General features: G+C 43.6%; 2 protein-coding genes across 6 annotated transcripts in view; one reads left to right on the top strand and one right to left on the bottom strand.

Moving 5' to 3' along the window:
- LOC122936025 (cytochrome P450 2J5-like) overlaps positions 1-20,373 on the top strand; it is a 357,425-nt gene that overhangs the window by 96,102 nt on the left and 240,950 nt on the right. The gene's annotated exons all lie outside the window — the stretch shown is intronic.
- On the bottom strand, positions 5,351-17,712 carry LOC122936026. Of its 4 annotated transcripts, none has more exons than XR_006388861.1 (3): positions 15,869-15,918; positions 10,020-10,773; positions 5,351-7,655 (listed from the first exon to the last, which is right to left on the bottom strand). XR_006388861.1 is itself a non-coding variant. In XM_044292020.1 (3 exons), the coding sequence occupies exons 1-2, from the start codon at positions 17,613-17,615 to the stop codon at positions 10,022-10,024; spliced, it is 855 nt and encodes a 284-aa protein (XP_044147955.1). In that variant the 5' UTR covers positions 17,616-17,712; the 3' UTR covers positions 5,351-7,655; positions 10,020-10,021. The 4 variants fall into 4 exon arrangements, 2 of the variants coding, with proteins under 2 accessions (XP_044147955.1, XP_044147956.1); XR_006388862.1 differs by lacking the exon at positions 15,869-15,918 and adding an exon at positions 12,833-12,884; XM_044292020.1 differs by lacking the exon at positions 15,869-15,918 and adding an exon at positions 17,513-17,712.

The following is a 20,373-nucleotide window of genomic DNA, read 5'->3' as shown; positions in this document are numbered from 1 at the left end:
ATGGAGCTGATGAAACTAGTCTATGTGCAGGTATCAAGGAGGGACAAAGCCGACAGAGACCAGTACCATGGAATCAATGGAGATATTCACCTCCAGGATATTCTCAAGATTTCTGCTGCATTCCCTACATTTCAGTAGGGCAAGGAGGACATTAATGGATATCTAGAAACCTTTAAATATTTGAGATCATGTGTAAGTCTCACCATATTGCAGAAGAGGACTGGACATGTTTATTGACTGGAAAACTAACAGATATGGCAAATTCCACCTTTCATGCCCTTTTAAGAGGAACAGAGGTTGGACTATGCTGAGGTTAAGGAGCATTGTTACCATATTATGCCATTACCCCTAATTATTATAGATGGGGCTTCCGTAATCTACTAAAAAGGACCCCTGACATCTATTTGGAGTTTAGCAACAAGTTGCCCCATGCCCTGGACTAATGGTGGACCCATGGCTGTGGGGCAGAGACTTTTGAAGACCTCCAGCAGCTATTTCTGAGGGAGCAGTTCTTTGAAAGATTACCAGTAGGAACTAGGGAGTGGGTGATGGATCTGGAGCCACAAACATTGGAGGAGGCAGCCTGCCTTGCAGATAGGTATGTGGAAAGTCAAAGCTCTACACAAACCACTAGCAAAAGTAAATGGCTGTACCACCCAGGAGGTTTGCACCCAACTTCTAAAGGCTTCTCGTAAACTATCTGCAATAGGCCCTGTTGGCTCAAGGAACTGCTAAAAATGTGGCGCCACCTATCACAAGAGCTCCAGTTGCAAACCCCATTGCTTCAGTCAGTCAGGAAGGGATGAAAAGATGGTTGTAGATATGTTTAGTACCAGAGAATGCCAACATAATGTCCAGTGGACTACAGAGCATGGGAGACTCTCAGTATGTGGTGATGCAAATCTACTAGACTGATGCTGAAAAGAGAATAAATCACATAGTCCTAGTACAGGTGAAAGGACGACCAGCTAAAGTCTTCCTGGGCTATGAAGCATTCATCACCCCTCTGTAGAATCCCATGTGGTCACCTTGGATAAAGTCCCTCTGGATCGGGGGGAAGGACCCATTACCCACATGGTAGGAGTAATGGACAATCTACCTGCTGACATACTGCTGGCAAATTATGTTGGGGACATCTATTGCAGAATTACAAAGAGACAGGCAGCAGTGGGGCATGGCTCAGACAGTGGCGGATCCAGAGCCTGGTCTCGGGAGGGGCACTTCCAGATTATTTTCTGTTCAGCGCCACAAGACTACACAGTGTAGAGCTATTCTGTATATTGTGTGGCACAGTGTATGCTATATGTGTATATATGTGTATAACAAACATATTTTACGTGAAAACTTACAATTACTTGGCTTGGCCCTTGGGGATCTCGGACACCACTTCAACACTTGGCTGGGGGGCTCGGTGGAGCTGATGTTGTGTTTTATCCTAATGAGAAAGATTTCATAATAAGGATTTGGAGAAGGGGCAGAGGGTTCGCCAAGCAAGGAGAGGCTGCTGCTGCTACTAGGGGCTCATACCATGGAGGAGTAATAAAGCCCACCATAATGCCCCCCCCCCAGTAGTAATAATTCTCCTTATAATAGACAGTGCAAAAAATACCCCCTTGTAATGCCCCCAGTTGAGCTAATGTCCCTATATTGCCCCGTAATCTGCCAGTATAAAATACCCCTATATAGTCCCCCCAGTAAATGCCCCATAGTGTTCCTCTCCCCCTTCCTCCTAGTGCCCCCCATAATGTACCAGTATAAAATGCCCCATATATACAGGGAATGCAGAATTATTAGGCAAGTTGTATTTTTGAGGATTCATTTTATTATTGAACAACAACCATGTTCTCAATGAACCCAAAAAACTCATTAATATCAAAGCTGAATATTTTTGGAAGTAGTTTTTAGTTTGTTTTTAGTTTTAGCTATTTTAGGGGGATATCTGTCTGTGCAGGTGACTATTACTATACATAATTATTAGGCAACTTAACAAAAAACAAATATATACCCATTTCAATTATTTATTTTTACCAGTGAAACCAATATAACATCTCAACATTCACAAATATACATTTCTGACATTCAAAAACAAAACAAAAACAAATCAGTGACCAATATAGCCACCTTTCTTTGCAAGGACACTCAAAAGCCTGCCATCCATGGATTCTGTCAGTGTTTTGATCTGTTCACCATCAACATTGCGTGCAGCAGCAACCACAGCCTCCCAGACACTGTTCAGAGAGGTGTACTGTTTTCCCTCCTTGTAAATCTCACATTTGATGATGGACCACAGGTTCTCAATGGGGTTCAGATCAGGTGAACAAAGAGGCCATGTCATTAGATTTTCTTCTTTTATACCCTTTCTTGCCAGCCACGTTGTGGAGTACTTGGACGCGTGTGATGGAGCATTGTCCTGCATGAAAATCATGTTTTTCTTACCTTGCAGACTTCTTCCTGTACCACTGCTTGAAGAAGGTGTCTTCCAGAAACTGGCAGTAGGACTGGGAGTTGAGCTTGACTCCATCCTCAACCCAAAAAGGCCCCACAAGCTCATCTTTGATGATACCAGCCCAAACCTATACTCCACCTCCACCTTGCTGGCGTCTGAGTCGGACTGGAGCTCTCTGCCCTTTACCAATCCAGCCATCTGGCCCATCAAGACTCACTCTCATTTCATTAGTCCATAAAACCTTAGAAAAATCAGTCTTGAGATATTTCTTGGCCCAGTCTTGACGTTTCAGCTTGTGTGTCTTGTTCAGTGGTGGTCGTCTTTCAGCCTTTCTTACCTTGGCCATGTCTCTGAGTATTGCACACCTTGTGCTTTTGGGCACTCCAGTGATGTTGCAGCTCTGAAATATGGCTAAACTGGTGGCAAGTGGCATCTTGGCAGCTGCACGCTTGACTTTTCTCAGTTCATGGGCAGTTATTTTGCGCCTTGGTTTTTCCACACGCTTCTTGCGACCCTGTTGACTATTTTGAATGAAACGCTTGATTGTTCGATGATCACGCTTCAGAAGCTTTGCAATTTTAAGAGTGCTGCATCCCTCTGCAAGATATCTCACTATTTTTGACTTTTCTGAGCCTGTCAAGTCCTTCTTTTGACCCATTTTGCCAAAGGAAAGGAAGTTGCCTAATAATTATGCACACCTGATATAGGGTGTTGATGTCATTAGACCACACCCCTTCTCATTACAGAGATGCACATCACCTAATATGCTTAATTGGTAGTAGGCTTTCGAGCCTATACAGCTTGGAGTAAGACAACATGCATAAAGAGGATGATGTGGTCAAAATACTCATTTGCCTAATAATTCTGCACGTAGTGTAGTGCCTCAGTAGATGCCCTCAGTGTCCCTCATAATTTGCAAGTATAAAATACTCCTTTTTAGTGCCCCTCATAGATTACCCATAGTACTCCTCTCCCCCCATCCCCGTAGTACCCACCATGCGTCCCAGTATAAAATGCTACTGTACAGAGCCCCCCATATAAAATACCCCTTCTTTGTGGCCTCAGTAGATGCCCCTATAGTGCCCACCAATAATGTGCCAGTAATAAGAGCCCCCCATCATGTGCCAGTAACAAGATGCCCCCTAATGTGCCAGTAACAAGAGCCCCCCTAATGTGCTAGTAACAAGAGGCCCCCCAATGTGCTAGTAACAAGAGCCCCCCTAATGTGCCAGTAACAAGAGGCCCCCAAAGGTGCCAGTAACAAAAGGCCCCCCTAATGTGCCAGTAACAAGAGGCCCCCCTAATGTGCCAGTAACAAGAGGCCCCCCTCATGTGCCAGTAACAAGAGGCCCCCAAAAAGGTGCCAGTGACAAAAGGCCCCCCTAATGTGCCAGTAACAAGAGGCCCCCCTAATGTGCCAGTAACAAGAGGCTCCCCTAATGTGCCAGTAACAAGAGCCCCCCCAATCATGTGCCAGTAACAAGAGCCCCCCCAATCATGTGCCAGTAACAAGAGCCCCCTAATGTGCCAGTAACAATAGGCCCCCCTAATGTGCCAGTAGCACAATGTGCCAGTAGCAAGAGGCCCCCCTAATGTGCCAGTAACAAGAGGCCCCCAATCATGTGCCAGTAACAAGAGGCCAATCATGTGCCAGTAACAAGAGGGCCCCCCAATCATGTGCCAGTAACAAGAGGCCAATCATGTGCCAGTAACAAGAGGCTCCCCAATCATGTGCCAGCAACAAGAGGCCCCCCTAATGTGCCAGTAAAACTATTGTACATAAAAAATAAAATAAAAAAAACACTTATACTTACAAGAGGCCCCCCTAATGTGCCAGTAACAAGAGGCCCCCCCAAAGGTGCCAGTAACAAGAGGCCCCCCAAAGGGCCAGTAACAAGAGCCCGCCTAATGTGCCAGTAACAAGAGGCCCCCCTAATGTGCCAGTAACAAGAGGCTCCCCTAATGTGCCAGTAACAAGAGGCTCCCCTAATGTGCCAGTAACAAGAGGCTCCCCTAATGTGCCAGTAACAAGAGGCCCCCCTAATGTGCCAGTAGCACAATGTGCCAGTAGCAAGAGGCCCCCCCTAATGTGCCAGTAACAAGAGGCCCCCAATCATGTGCCAGTAACAAGAGGCCAATTATGTGCCAGTAACAAGAGGCCCCCTAATCATGTGCCAGTAACAAGAGGCCCCCCCAATCATGTGCCAGTAACAAGAGGCCAATCATGTGCCAGTAACAAGAGGCCCCCAATCATGTGCCAGTAACAAGAGGCCCCCCCTAATGTGCCAGTAAAACTATTGTACATAAAAAAATAAAAAAAACACTTATACTTACCTCCATGTCAGCGTTGCAATGCAGGCCTCTTCCGGCCTGTGTCCTGCACTGTACGGCTCAGGCAGCGCAATGACGTCATCGTGCTGCCTGCGCCGGCCTCTGATAGGCTGCCGGCCTAGTGCTTATGCAGTGGAGCAAGGACCGCAGTACAGTGCAGTGGGTCACTATATGTATATATATATTTTTTTTTTTGAGTAGTTCGTGACGCCAATTGCAGCTTGCGCAGGTACTGTAGCAGGGCCCTTTAAGATGTTATAGCTCACGTACCAGGTGAGGAATGCCAGAGGGGGATAATGTCTCTGTGTGTGTGTAGATATGGTAGTGTCAACGGTGTCTCCTACCTTGGTACGGCTGGACTCCTGGATCCTGGCTCACTTGCAATAAAATGAGTGTTGTTAATAGGAGTAACTGAGGAACTTTGGTAATAGTAAATGAGATCCAGACTGGTAATATAATCCAACTTGTCTTTACTGAATTGCAGCTTTAAATCCATGTGAGTTACAGCAATAGAACTAAACAAGAAAAAAGCCTCACTTATAAGGCCATAATTTAGGGCAAACAGGGAAAGCAACTATAGAAACCTAAAATGTTGTCCAACAAAACAACAATTGAATGCCCAATGTAAAATATATATTATTTTATTGAATCAAAAATAGACAATACATGATTCTTATAATAGGAATAACAAAAAAAGAGATTTGGAGAGATCAACAGAAGACCCCTGGATGCCGCAGTCCCCCGGCCAATATTCCTATAGCCCACCAAGAGATGGAATACATGTCAGATGTATATAAAGTATATAATATGGTGACTCACAGAAAAGGGAATTGTCACATATACATACCCCAAAAAGATTATTCTAACTGTGATCATCACACATATATCTATATATATTCACAGGATGAAATGCAAAAAATAAGTCAGGATATATAAATAGGAGCAAAGACAAATATGATGTTCCTATGAGATGTAACACACCTGGGAAAATAAAACCCCATGCACCAGATCCTCATAAGGAGCTGTAAGCAAAGAGAGTCATCCGTGGTTAACTAGATGAAAAAGTCATAACATACCATGAGACATGATGGAGGGCAAAGAAGATAGGCACGAGACAGGCAAATGGACACCGACGCGCGTTTTGCCTCAGCTTCGTCAGGAGGTAATGTGAGAGTGTGGCCATAGTCTCCTATTTATATTCTCCATGTGGCCTCAGGGCATAGTATAATTAAAATAATTGAATATAATGTGACAGCTGGTACTTACTACCGAGCACTCCTGCCTGGTGATGCATACCGAGTTAAACATGGCGGCTCCGCATTCGTCAGGAGGAGGGGTGGAACGCAAGCCATGCGTTCCAGCCCGCCTCCCAAGGAAACGTAGCGGCCTCCCCACGTGACCCAGCACGCAGCGCATCATAGCAGAGCGCTGTACCAGCCAATCAAAACAGGTAAGGATCAAAGTTCAAACAGTATTATAACCACATCCAATATGCTAGATACTGCTATACCAAATAAAAAGAAAGCCCACAACGTGAGGTCCGCATGGGAGATACAATAGATACGGAACAATAATAAAAAGCTGAATACATCTGAGTACATATATATTTAGTTATTGACAGGAGGGTTTAGCAGTGGGTATGGGGTTCCAGCATTTCAATTCAGCTTTTCGTCACTGCTCCGCATTTTAATAGATACGGAGCAATAATAAAAAGCCAAATACATCTGAGTACATATATATTTAGTTATTAACAGGAAGGTTTAACAATGGGTATGGGGTTCCAGCATTTTAAGGCACATTTCAAATAGACCTCTTCCAAAAGAGCACATATGTCGTCCCCATACATCATATTGTCACGTGGTGGGGCACATCGCATATTACACATCAAAGTGTGCAGAAGTCACACCATCACCACCACAACACCATTGCACATACTGTAACTCCATAATATAACAGTTACCCAGTAGTGCAAATCACGCGCACGTGCACCACCACATGACAACAAAATCGGGATATACATCACAAGTAGACAACACATATTACAGAAAGGGAATTCCTCACAATACACCACAACATGAACATCTCTCATAACAGGATCATCATGCACATAGAACAAATATCAGACATGATCAGATAGATTATCCTACACATTCAATATCACATATGCTGAATACACTACATGATTAGAACCACATTACAAAAAATCAATACAGTGCACAGATAGTGTAATACCATCAAATAATCATCATAATACCTAATAGTGACCCATAATTATGCACAAATAAATTTCATACTATTATCTTGATAATCTTAAACCATCATTAAGTAACACCACATATATCCAAATTATCAAATGTGACATTGGCCATCAATCACTATTAATAGCCATAAATTATTATTAATAGCAGAGTGTGTGTGTCCACATTGTCTAGGGTGATACAACACATGTTTATACCCACCCAACACAGTCAGGACCACCCCCGCTTGACAATTGTAAAATGAATACAGAAGTATAACAAATATATAATAAATATATTAAAGAAATAATAAAAAATTCATTATGATAACTAAGAGAGATTCAATATTCGACTAGTGTGTCCGAAGTATCTGAACCTCCGTATAGTACATCACGCCAATTATCTAGTGACTATGGGGACATAGACACCCAACTGACCAACAAAACACTAATACCAAAAAGTGTCATTCAGCATATATAGTACAGATCCCACATGCAGGAGTTCCTTCCAGCATTGATGAAGTGGTCCGTCCTCCGCACTTGTGATGTATCTCATATCCACCCCTTCACTCACAGCTTGTATAGATATCATCCCTCTCCTTAAGGCACTTCCGGCATCGCTTTACATGACCACACAGAGAACTAGATAGATAAAAAAGCTGTTAAAATCACTGAAAAGATTCAGTACATACACTAACCTAAATAAAGGATTTGAAACTCAAGGCCTCATTCAATCCATGAGGAGTCACAGTATTGAGCAAAACCATCCATTTTGTTTCTTTTTGGAGGAGACACCGTTTGATGTCACCCCCTCTAATTCCCAATTGTACCATGTCTATCCCTTTAAAAGAGATACCCCTAGGGTTGCAGTTATGAACTTCCCTAAAATGTTTGGCTACTGGTTTAAGTTTTCTGAGTTTATCAGGTTCAACCATCTCGGCAGCCGCCTTGATGTCCCGAATATGTTCTAACACTCTCGTCCTGAGTGCCCTCATGGTCATTCCGATGTAAATCAGACCGCAGAGGCATTCAGCATGATAAACCACTGCCTCTGTTTTACAGGAGATGTGATGTACAATTTTGTACTCCTTCTCCCTACCTGTATTGGTGAATTGATTTGTTCTTATCATGTATTTACATGCAGTACAATCCCCACACGGGAAAAATCCCCACTGTGGACCTTTATCCCCGAATATTCCACCTTTGTTAGGGGCTACATAGTGGCTCCTAGTCACAATGTCTCTCAGATTTTGTGCTCTTTTCCAGGTGACCAATGGTCTCTCAGAGATCACCTTCTTGAGATCCCTATCTGTTCGAAGGACTTGCCAATTTCTCTGGAGGATGTCCTGCAGTTGTCTCCATTGGGCATTAAAGTTTGTAATAAATCTTGGAAAACCATAATTATTCTCTTTTTTATTTCGGGGAGGAGGGTTTAGTAGGTTGGCCCTAAGAAATTTTTTGGCCCTAATGTAACCTTTCTTGATCACTTTCCTACCATAACCCCTCTCCCGAAATCTCCTGGATAAATCTGCTGCCTCTCGTTCGACGCTAGCTTCACTAGAGCATATTCGTCTGGCCCTACAAAATTGGCCAATGGGTATTGCCCTAGAGACCTGTGGATGATGTGGAGATGAGGAGAATAGTAAAGAATTAGTGGCCTTGGGCTTCCTATGTATATCAAAGCCCAAAAGGCCATCATGCTCCACAGTGATGGCAAGGTCCAAAAACTCGACACGTTCCATACTATAGGTCCATGTTATTTTGATATTTTGGTCATTCGAGTTTAGGTCCTGCAAAAACTTCTCCAAGTGCGACGTCGAGCCCTGCCAGATGAACAACACATCATCTATATAGCTCGACCACGAGACCACAGCGTCATGACCCTCCACATTCATAACGATCTCCCTCTCCCACAGCCCCAGGAACAAATTGGCATATGAGGGCGCACAAGTCACCCCCATTGCCGTTCCCCGGAGCTGCAGGAAATAGCGGTCCCTGAATGTGAATGCATTGTGTTTCAATGCAAATTCTAGCAGTGTCATGACCAATTCGACCAAGTCACTGTCCAGATTGATTGTATTCAAAAAGAATCGCGACGCCCGCAGCCCGTGGTCGTGACAGATAGACGTATACAGGGACTCGACGTCGCACGTGACCAGAAGCATTTCACTGTCCAGATGCATTTCACCAAGTCTCTTAAGAACATCGGTGGTATCGCGTACAAAAGAGGGCAAGGTCTCTACACACTTTTGCAGATAGAAATCTACAAAGCAACAGATGGTCTCACATAGACCCCCAATCCCAGATACTATGGGTCTCCCTGGTAGTATTTTAGCATTTTTATGTATTTTGGGGAGTAGATAAAATGTGGGAAGCACCGGGAACTCAGTAACCAGGTCCTCCCACATCTTACCACCAATAATACCACTCTCATATGCATTTTTTAGGATCCCATCCAGTTCATTTATATATTGCATCATGGGATTGGAGTCTAATTTCCGATAACAAGACGCATCCCCCTTCTCATACATGCGCACCGGCCAGATCACAACATTGCCCCCCTTGTCAGCAGGTTTTATAACGACATTCTTCATATTCTTAAGTTCTTATAATGCAAATCGTAATTCTTTATTTAGATTGTCGTTAGATCTGGCATCACATAATTTTTCCAGATCTTGTTTAACTAATTTAACAAAAATATCAACTGCTGGACACGATGTAGTGGGAGGCCAATGTTGTGACCGGCGGTGCAAATGTATAGGAAATCTGGACTGATCTGATTCCTGTTCATCTAACAGTGATTGGAGATAAATCAGGGTCTGTATCTCCAAAGGAGAGAGATCAGAATTATCTCCACCTCTGCTAAAATATTTTTTAAAACATAAAGAGTTCCAAGTCCTTCACCGACAGGAAAAAATCAAATTTGCCTGTCGGTGAAAAAGTCAGACCCCTCCGCAGAACTGATAGTTGGGGCTGTGTGAGAGTGATATCAGATAAGTTGATTACCTTTAATATTTCTTTACTCGTTTCCCCACAGAATAGTTCTGCCTTGTTTTTCGCTTTGTGGATGGTGTTCTTAGGCGGGAGGTCCAATTTTCATCGCCGCCCCCCTCGCTGGATCCCCTGCGCTCATCTAAAAAAGACTCTCCACATCCTTGACTATTAGTGGAAGACGTAGACAGAGAGAGAGATATATTACGTGTGCGGCTTCTCGTCATGTGCCAACGATAGACCTTATAGTTCTGAAAGTCTACCAGGTCTCTTTGAAATTTTTTCACCTTAAGGCCCTGAATTTCTTTCTCCCACCTCACAAGATCCTCCTCCAATTCACTGTCGAATGACTCACAGGCCTCAACTGGTACAGCCCTTTGAATCTGTTCCCGTATGTTGTCAATCTCTTTCTCTATTGTTTCCAATGATTTTCGATCTGCCCCAATCAGGAGCTTAATTAGGGTACGAGAGCACCGAGTGAGGGTGTCCTCCCACTTTCCTACAAACGATGGATCATCCACCTCAAATGCAGGGAAAAACTGCAATCTTAGACCACGTGGGATAATTTCTTTCTGGAGGTATTGCTCAAGTGATGCCTTATTCCACCAAATTTTGATGCGTTTTTTTAAAAGATCTTTTATCTTGAGTTTCAAATCCTTTATATTACTGGACTCGGCCCCAGCTGCCGCTGACTCTCCAAAAATAGACCCAAGGTGTGTCGCCCAGGTCTTATCACGTTTTCTGAAATCCATGTACTTAGAGGCACTATCTGCAAAAACAGACAATATATTAAAAATAGAAAAATAGAACCAAACAAGAAAAAAGCCTCACTTATAATGTCATAATTTAGGGCAAACAGGGAAAGCAACTATAGAAACCTAAAATGTTGTCCAACAAAACAACAATTGAATGCCCAATGTAAAATATATATTACAAACCGGATTCCAAAAAAGTTGGGACACTAAACAAATTGTGAATAAAAACTGAATGCAATGATGTGGAGATGGCAAATGTCAATAGTTTAATCCGAGTAAATGTATCATTTTAAAGGAAAAATACGTTGATTCAAATTTTCACGGTGTCAACAAATCCCAAAAAAGTTGGGACAAGTAGCAATAAGAGGCTGGAAAAAGTAAATTTGAGCATAACGAAGAGCTGGAAGACCAATTAACACTAATTAGGTCAATTGGCAACATGATTGGGTATAAAAAGAGCTTCTCAGAGTGGCAGTGTCTCTCAGAAGCCAAGATGGGTAGAGGATCACCAATTCCCACAATGTTGCGCAGAAAGATAGTGGAGCAATATCAGAAAGGTGTTACCCAGCGAAAAATTGCAAAGACTTTGCATCTATCATCATCAACTGTGCATGACATCATCCGAAGATTCAGAGAATCTGGAACAATCTCTGTGCGTAAGGGTCAAGGCCGTAAAACCATACTGGATGCCCGTGATCTCCGGGCCCTTAAACGACACTGCACCACAAACAGGAATGCTACTGTAAAGGAAATCACAGAATGGGCTCAGGAATACTTCCAGAAACCATTGTCCGTGAACACAATCCACCGTGCCATCCGCCGTTGCCAGCTGAAACTCTACAGTGCAAAGAAGAAGCCATTTCTAAGCAAGATCCACAAGCTCAGGCGTTTTCACTGGGCCAGGGATCATTTAAAATGGAGTGTGGCAAAATGGAAGACTGTTCTGTGGTTAGACGAGTCACGATTCGAAGTTCTTTTTGGAAATCTGGGACGCCATGTCATCCGGACCAAAGAGGACAAGGACAACTCAAGTTGTTATCAACGCTCAGTTCAGAAGCCTGCATCTCTGATGGTATGGGGTTGCATGAGTGCGTGTGGCATGGGCAGCTTGCATGTCTGGAAAGGCACCATCAATGCAGAAAAATTCTAGAACAACATATGCTCCCATCCAGACGTCATCTCTTTCAGGGAAGACCCTGCATTTTTCAACAAGATAATGCCAGACCACATTCTGCATCAATCACAACATCATGGCTGCGTAGGAGAAGGATCCGGGTACTGAAATGGCCAGTCTGCAGTCCAGATCTTTCACCTATAGAGAACATTTGGCGCATCATAAAGAGGAAGGTGCAACAAAGAAGGCCCAAGACGATTGAACAGTTAGAGGCCTGTATTAGACAAGAATGGGAGAGCATTCCTATTTCTAAACTTGAGAAACTGGTCTCCTCGGTCCCCAGACGTCTGTTGAGTGTTGTAAGAAGAAGGGAGATGCCACACAGTGGTGAAAATGGCCTTGTCCCAACTTTTTGGGGATTTGTTGACACCATGAAATTCTGATTCAACATATTTTTCCCTTAAAATGGTACATTTTCTCAGTTTAAACTTTTGTTCCGTGATTTATGTTCTATTCTGAATAAAATATTAGAAGTTGGCACCTCCATATCATTGCATTCAGTTTTTATTCACGATTTGTATAGTGTCCCAACTCTTTTGGAATCCGGTTTGTATTTTATTTCATCAAAAATAGACAATACATGATTCTTATAATAGGAATAACAAAAAAAGAGATTTGGAGAGATCAACAGAAGACCCCTGGATGCCGCAGTCCCCCGGCTAATATTCCTATAGCCCACCAAGAGATGGAATACATGTCAGATGTATATAAAGTATATAATATGGTGACTCACAGAAAAGGAAGGGGATTGTCACATATACATACCCCAAAAAGATTATTCTAACTGTGATCATCACACATATATCTATATATATTCACAGGATAAAATGCAAAAAATATATAAGGATATATAAATAGGAGCAAAGACAAATATGATGTTCCTATGAGATGTAACACACCTGGGAAAATAAAACCCCATGCACCAGATCCTCATAAGGAGCTGTAAGCAAAGAGAGTCATCCGTGGTTAACTAGATGAAAAAGTCATAACATACCATGAGACATGATGGAGGGCAAAGAAGATAGGCACGAGACAGGCAAATAGACCCCGACGCGCATTTCGCTTCAGCTTCGTCAGGAGGTAATGTGAGTGTGGCCATAGTCTCCTATTTATAATTATATTTAGTTATTGACAGGAGGGTTTAGCAGTGGGTATGGGGTCCTGACTTGGGATCCCTATTTTCTGGGAGCTCCTACTAACACAGCCTACCCCTAGCCGGGGTGGCTGGTACACTAAACTAACTTCCTTCTCCTCTCCATGAGAAAGAACATGGGACCAGCCCACTTCTGCTCACAGAGGGGGGCTAAAACTGGAATGAACTATTCCAGTCTAGCAATACTAAACTGGCTATGGACCTGATCACACATTGCTGCCACCTGCTGGTGTACAGGGAAATTACAGCATAATATAAAACAGGCCTAGAAATACATAACATGACATTAATGACAGTATAATTTACATAGACGGACAATAAAATTACACTTAACATGTTGTAGCAGGGAAAGAGAGTTTAGTAACATACTTTGGGATGTTACACCTGCAGCCTATCAGAGAAAGGGGAAGGGACACTCCTCTCCCTCCCCTGCCCGTTCACATTTGCAGCACAGCCATCTGTATTGCTGTCCTAGAGGACAGCGATACAAATGACTATGGAGATGAGCGCTTCCACAATGGAAGCGCTCATCTCCCTGTGCCCTGCGGCCACGGCCCCCACTTCTGATCAGCTCGGGGGGGGGGGGGGCAATTGCCCCATTGCCCGCCCCCTGGATTTGCCAGTGGGCTCACAAGAGTATGTTCCTCAGGTCACAATGGCAGCCAGAGGAGCCACTAAAAAATCCTGCAAAGAACCTTTAATTCCATCATAGGTCGCAAAGCAAATATGACCCTTGCTTATATTGGAGACCAGCCCAGAACCCTCGAATAACCATCAGTGTGCAGCAGCTACACCTAGCCTTCATCCAGAGACTGACACTACAATATATCCCTCGTCCAGCCATGTGTGGTCATTCCAACCCTACTACCTTTGTATATTGATTATAGTGCTACTCCACAGGCCTATGCCCATTACACCACAGCTGCCTATGGACAGTATCCCTATGAAGCCTTGCCAGCCACTGGCTACATGAGTTACAGTATGGCTATACCAGTGCTCTCCAGCAGCCGATCACTGGTGCCACCATGAGAGCTTCTCACAGCAATATAGAAGAACTACCATGCCAGGTGCTACAGGCTAATCAACTGTAGCTGTCTCCAGCCTACCCCTGCTTAGCCATGGAGGTAATGAACCCTGGCCCTCTGCTAGTCATAGTACAAACAGTGGATGGCATGTGTGTGTTTCTGGATATCTCTGAGACTGGGGGTAGTAGTTGTTGGGGTTTATGAGAACAAGTTAAGGAGTTCTCTCCTCCTGGATTTGCCAGTGATAATGGAGATTGGGATCTTCCAGCATGTTCCTGTATATCTGATATGTGCATTCACCAGCCTGAAATGGGAATTTAGAAGCATTGACAAAGGGAAATGCAATAAATAGAGCAAAATGGCATAGGATGGCATGAAATGACATATAGATTCGTGGGGCAATGCCTCACTTCACTGCGAACCTGGAGTGGTGCACTAGCCGAACTTAAAAATCAGCCTTTCAATTGTAGTATAATTATGGTAGAAAAGGACTGGCACTCTGACATATATTGATCACATGGAAACAATGTACCAGAGCTATGTAATAGTTATTATATTTTTTTATGTCACTCGAAATTAAAACACACCTAAAAATATTTTAAAAACATAAGATATTGTACATAAATAAGTTTACTTTGTATAAAAAAAACAAATATGGGTATAATAAGTCACAAATACCATAACATATGAGAAATTGGGCATGATTTGTACAACAAAACATCTAAAGTGGAATCTCTCTACATGTTTGACCACACAATGCCCGGTATGATCTAGATTCAATAATTCTTTTTGCGCTACTAGTGTACAAACGGAATACAAGAAAGAACTATTTGCATATTTGAACTTATCACATCAGCACCTTATTGTATAAAATTATACTTGTGAACCAACTGGACTATATTCAATTTAGATATTGGCGGCTAAGGATCTGGAATCTAACACCGTATTAAGCTGCATGACCCATTCAGATTTGGTCTGTGACTCATTATACCCATATTTGTTTTTGTATACAAAGTAAACTTATTTATGTACAATATCCCTATGTTTTTAAAATATTTTTAGGTGTGTTTGTTTTAATTTTGAGTGACATAAATAAATATAATAACTATTACATAGCTCTGGTACATTGTTTCCATGTGATCAATATATGTCAGAGTGCCAGTCTTTTTCTAACATAATGAAATGACATATACCTGGAGTGGGACACTACACATATGTCCCGGAGCAGCATTAATCGAAACCACGGGAGCACACAGCATCATAGATTACAATGATGCTGTGCATGTCGGGCCACACGCGGGGCTATATTTATGAGTGCAGGATAAAAGCACCGCAGGCGGTTCGACGTGCACAGCATCATTATAAAGTATGATGCTGTGTGCTTCCGTGAACAATGCCGCTCCGGGACATATGGCCCGCTCATGGACCGTATGTCTTGGAGGGCATACGGTGGTGTGCAAGGGCTCTAAAAGTGAGCCCATTTTACTGCAATAACATAATTATTGTGTTAGTGAAAGCATGGTATATTACTGCAAGATACCGTTCAATGTTATAGTAAGCACATTTTACTGCAATAACTCAATTATAATACCTGTGTTATTGAATGTGGTTATGCTACTGCAAAATATCATAGTTACATAGTTAATATGGTTGAAAAAGACACAAATCCAGCAAGTTCAACCAAGGGATAGGTGGCAACGTGAATCCCAGAAGAAGAGACTTAAAGGGGTTGTCCCACTTTGCTGTTTCAATCTTACCAGCAGTAAATGTCCTGATAACTTCCTGGTTCTCAGGCAGTTGAGTGAAGGCCACGCCTCCTCATGACTCACCCTCAGAGCTCAGTCCGTGCTCGTTCATGTGGATGAGTCATCCACATGGAGCCTGCAGAGTAATGTAAAGCCCATCCCCCTGCTGGGGAATCACTCAGTGACCACTGACCAATGCTAGTGAACTAATGGAGTAACTTGTGGCTGTCCTGCATTCTAATACACTTACACATAAAACCTGTGTTACAAACCCATTCTGTGCAGCAAAAACAATAAATCACTACAGCCCAAATGCATGTTAGCTAGTAGCCATATGATCTGTGCTAGATATAGATAGATATATTCACTGACTTATTACCCAGCTTTCCCGATGTCTGATATTATCACTGACTTAGTACCCAGCTTTCCCGGTATCAGATATTATCACTGACTTATTACCCAGCTTTCCCGGAGTACAATATTATCACTGACTTATTACCCAGCTTTCCCGGTGTACAATAATATTACAGACTTATTACCCAGCTTTCCCGGTGAACAATATTATCACTGACTTATTACCCAGCTTTCCCGGTAAAGCTGGGTAATAAGTCAGTGATAATATCTGATACCGGGAAAGCTGGGTAATAAGTCAGTGATAATATTGTTCACCGGGAAAGCTGGGTAATAAGTCAGTGATAATATCTGATACCGGGAAAGCTGGGTAATAAGTCTGTAATATTATTGTACACCGGGAAAGCTGGGTAATAAGTCAGTGATAATATTGTACACCGGGAAAGCTGGGTAATAAGTCAGTGATAATATTGTACACCGGGAAAGCTGGGTAATAAGTCTGTAATATTATTGTACACCGGGAAAGCTGGGTAATAAGTCTGTAATATTATTGTACACCGGGAAAGCTGGGTAATAAGTCAGTGATAATATTGTACACCGGGAAAGCTGGGTAATAAGTCAGTGATAATATCTGATACCGGGAAAGCTGGGTAATAAGTCTTATAGACTTATTACCCAGCTTTCCTGGTGTCTGATATTATCACTGACCTATTACCCAGCTTATATGGGGGGGGGGCATCTGTGGAGGGCACTTATGGGGTGGGGGCATCTGTGGAGGACACTTATGGGGTGGGGGGGCATCTGTGGAGGGCACTTATGGGGTGGGGGGGCATCTGTGGAGGGCACTTATGGGGTGGGGGCATCTGTGGAGTGCACTTATGGGGTGGGGGGGGCATCTGTGGAGGGCACTTATGGGGTGGGGGGGGCATCTGTGGAGGGCACTTATGGGGTGGGGGCATCTGTGGAGTGCATTTATGGGGTGGGGGCATCTGTGGAGTGCACTTATGGGGTGGGGGGGCATCTGTGGAGGGCACTTATGGGGTGGGGGGGGCATCTGTGGATTGCTGCCTGGACTCCTTCTGGGCGCCGGAGCACACGGCGTCCTCGGTTGCTATGACGCCGTGCGCTCCCTCATGCTGCCGGAAAACAGTAATACACTGCTATGATCTATAAGATGTATCACTGTATTCCGGCAGCATGAGGGAGCGCACGGCGTCATAGCAACCGAGGACGCCGTGTGCTCCGGCGCCCAGAAGGAGTCGGCCCGTGACTAATAGGGCCCAGGGGAGCATATCAATCACTAACCTCTGCCACCGTGATCTTCCAGGGCCCTCCTCCCTCCTCTAGAATCTGCAGGACAGCAGCGTAGCAGGCAGACAGTCTCTCTCCCCGGCACTATCTCCAGCATGCAGGACACGCCTCCCCAGCTTGTAAAACAGCCATGCGTGCGCGTTCTCGAGCGGCCGGCTGGGGAGAAGGTAGGACATTGTGCGCAGGCGCGGCACATACAAGCCCGCAAGTATCTGCCCGTATCCATGGGATACAGGTAGACAACAGAGGCGCAGATGAAGGCATTTTTCAGGAGAACCGTGCAAGTTAGGAAATGGAAGTTATTTAGAAGATTATTCAAGGACACTTGGGGAAACTGATTAACAGCAATTAATGAAATGGGACAACCCCTTTAAATTTCTACACATTTTCATAAGCATTTATGTCATTTACATTAAAGAATTCATTTAAAACTGTCCACTGTTCCTACCATGTCCAGAGGTAAACTATTCCACAGATTCACAGTTCTTACGGTAAGGAAGCTTTGACGCTTCTGGAGACTAAACTTTTTCTTCTCTAGTCCGAGGCAGTGCCCCCTTGTCTATTGAGGGCATTTTACATGGAACAGTTTACAACGTGCCAGTCTACAGGGGTAGAACGCGTGAGGTTCACAGTGGGCTGAAGTGTGCAAACAGTTCATCGGTTACTCATGGTTTAGCAGACGCCTTCCTGGGCCAGCAGTGCAGTGAAGGGGAGAACAGCACTGGATTCTCCGGGGCACACTATTACAGAGGACACCGGCCAAGTGGTAATTGAGGTGCCCTTAGTGGTGCTTGGGTTTCTGAGTGCCTGTGTGGCTGAGCCCCTGACTTAGGTATTGTCGTGACGCCAGCACCTTGATGGTGCAAAATGTTGAGTGGTAGTGGTATGAAGTTAGAAGAACGAGGGCAGGTTTAAATCCAACTGAGAACTTTACTATAACCAGATTCTTGATAACAGTTTACATCCAGTAATAAAGCAGTCTCTGATACACATGCAAGTTGGATGTGATGAATCCCAGTAACAGGCTGTACTTGTAGTAATGTGTCAGCCTAGGGTAGTTAGTTATGTACTCACTGATATTCAGCTCTTTGCCTAGTTCTGTTTCTCCAGCTCTTTAATGGTAAGGCTGCCGGAAGCTAATAAGTCCTTCACCTTGAATCCAAAGGTCCTTTAAAGCCTGATAAAATGGCTGTTGTCCTTTGTGTCTTTATCCACTCTTTTTCTCTTGAATTGACTTCCATTAAACACAGCTAACAGCTGCACTCTCACTCCTTCAACTCATACTCCTTCTCTCAACTGACTAACTAGGCCTGAACTGAGGTATATCGGGTGTCCGCCTGGCCGCAACTTTCAATGTAAAGTCTGGACGGATCCGTCTGAAGCTACTTTCACACTTTTTTTCACAATTTTTTCTAAGCTATAATGCAGACGGATCCGTTCTGAACGGATCCAAACCTCTGCATTATAGGAGCGGATCCGTCTGTGCAGACAGCAGACGGATCCGCTCTGAACGCTAGTGTGAAAGTAGCCTTTAACAGGGATTTTACATAATAATACAATACAGCATGATATTACAGATGACAAAACAAGCTTTTGCAATGCTCATGTTCACTAGTGGCACGCTGCATACACCCTTTGTTTAATATGTGTCGACCTTGACACCTTCTTGACTAAGTCTCCTGAAAGATATAAAAGGAAAAAGCATGCAGACAAGCATACAGATATAAATAACAAACAGCATGAAAATGTACATTATAAAAATACACTTTATAGAAATACTTTAAAAGTATAATCTGGGTGACAAGGGGCCGTCATTCTCCTCCAAGACTGATGATCTGGGGCGCTGACCTGGCACAGCAAACAGTCAAAACCAGGATAGTCCATAAAAAAAAAAAATCCAGCAATAATCTTACAGGAGGCTCACAGGGCATGAGTCTGTTCCCTGAGCAAAATGTCAATAGAGGAATATCACGGAGGCTCAGGTACATTAAAGTCTATCTTCGGGCACAAGGCTTAAACATTGCAACAAACAAGTAGAAGCAGGTTTGTAGAGAGTCCTTAGGGTAAGGCAAAATAATCAATGTAATAGGTCCCTCACCCGGCTCTGTGACTTCAAATTGTAGGAAAGGGAATTACTGTTGAACAGGCAGGGCTGGAAGTCTTCTTCTCGGCCGCGGTTGCAGAAATTCTCTGTAACAGGCAGGCGGTTGTCCCTTAGTAGTCCGGTCGGATCACCGAAGCGGTAGTGACTCCATAGACGTTGGTTCAAGAGAACAAAATCTGTGGTGCTCTATTTTCTTTAGTGATTTCATAGACATCAGTCTCACCATTAGGAATAGCTATAATGAGGTAGAGTTCTCTTTCCCATTTGCTATCCAGCTTGCTAGTGCGATGGTTATTCTCAGCCACACACAATGTTACCAATTTCTAAAGGTTCTGCTTTAGCAGACTGGTTATAGTCGTTCTGTTGTTTGTTGCGTGCATTTGCCATATGGGCTTGGACAATCTCTTGGACATCAGCTAGGCGTTTTTGATGTTCACTCACCCAATCAGTTTGTGTGTAGCGGATTAATTGAATCTGGAACTTGCACATCCAGGGTGTGATCTGCAGGCAACTTTCCTTGGCGGCCAAGCATAAGGTAATATGGAGTATATCCAGTAGAACAATGGATGGTATTGTTGAAGTATACTTCAATTGAAGTAGTAAAGTTGTCCACTCAGTTCTCTTAGCAGGTGGCACAGCCATCAACATTTCAACTAAGGTTTGATTCATTTTTTCACAAAGTCCGTTACCTTGAGGATGGTAAGCTGCTGTTCTGATCTTCTAATAATTGTGAAGTGAACACAGTTCATGG

This window comes from Bufo gargarizans, chromosome 4, assembly GCF_014858855.1.
Source record: "Bufo gargarizans isolate SCDJY-AF-19 chromosome 4, ASM1485885v1, whole genome shotgun sequence".
Classification (NCBI taxonomy): domain Eukaryota; kingdom Metazoa; phylum Chordata; class Amphibia; order Anura; family Bufonidae; genus Bufo; species Bufo gargarizans.
Note: the sequence above shows the minus strand (reverse complement) of the source record. Positions and strands in the feature narration are given on the sequence as shown.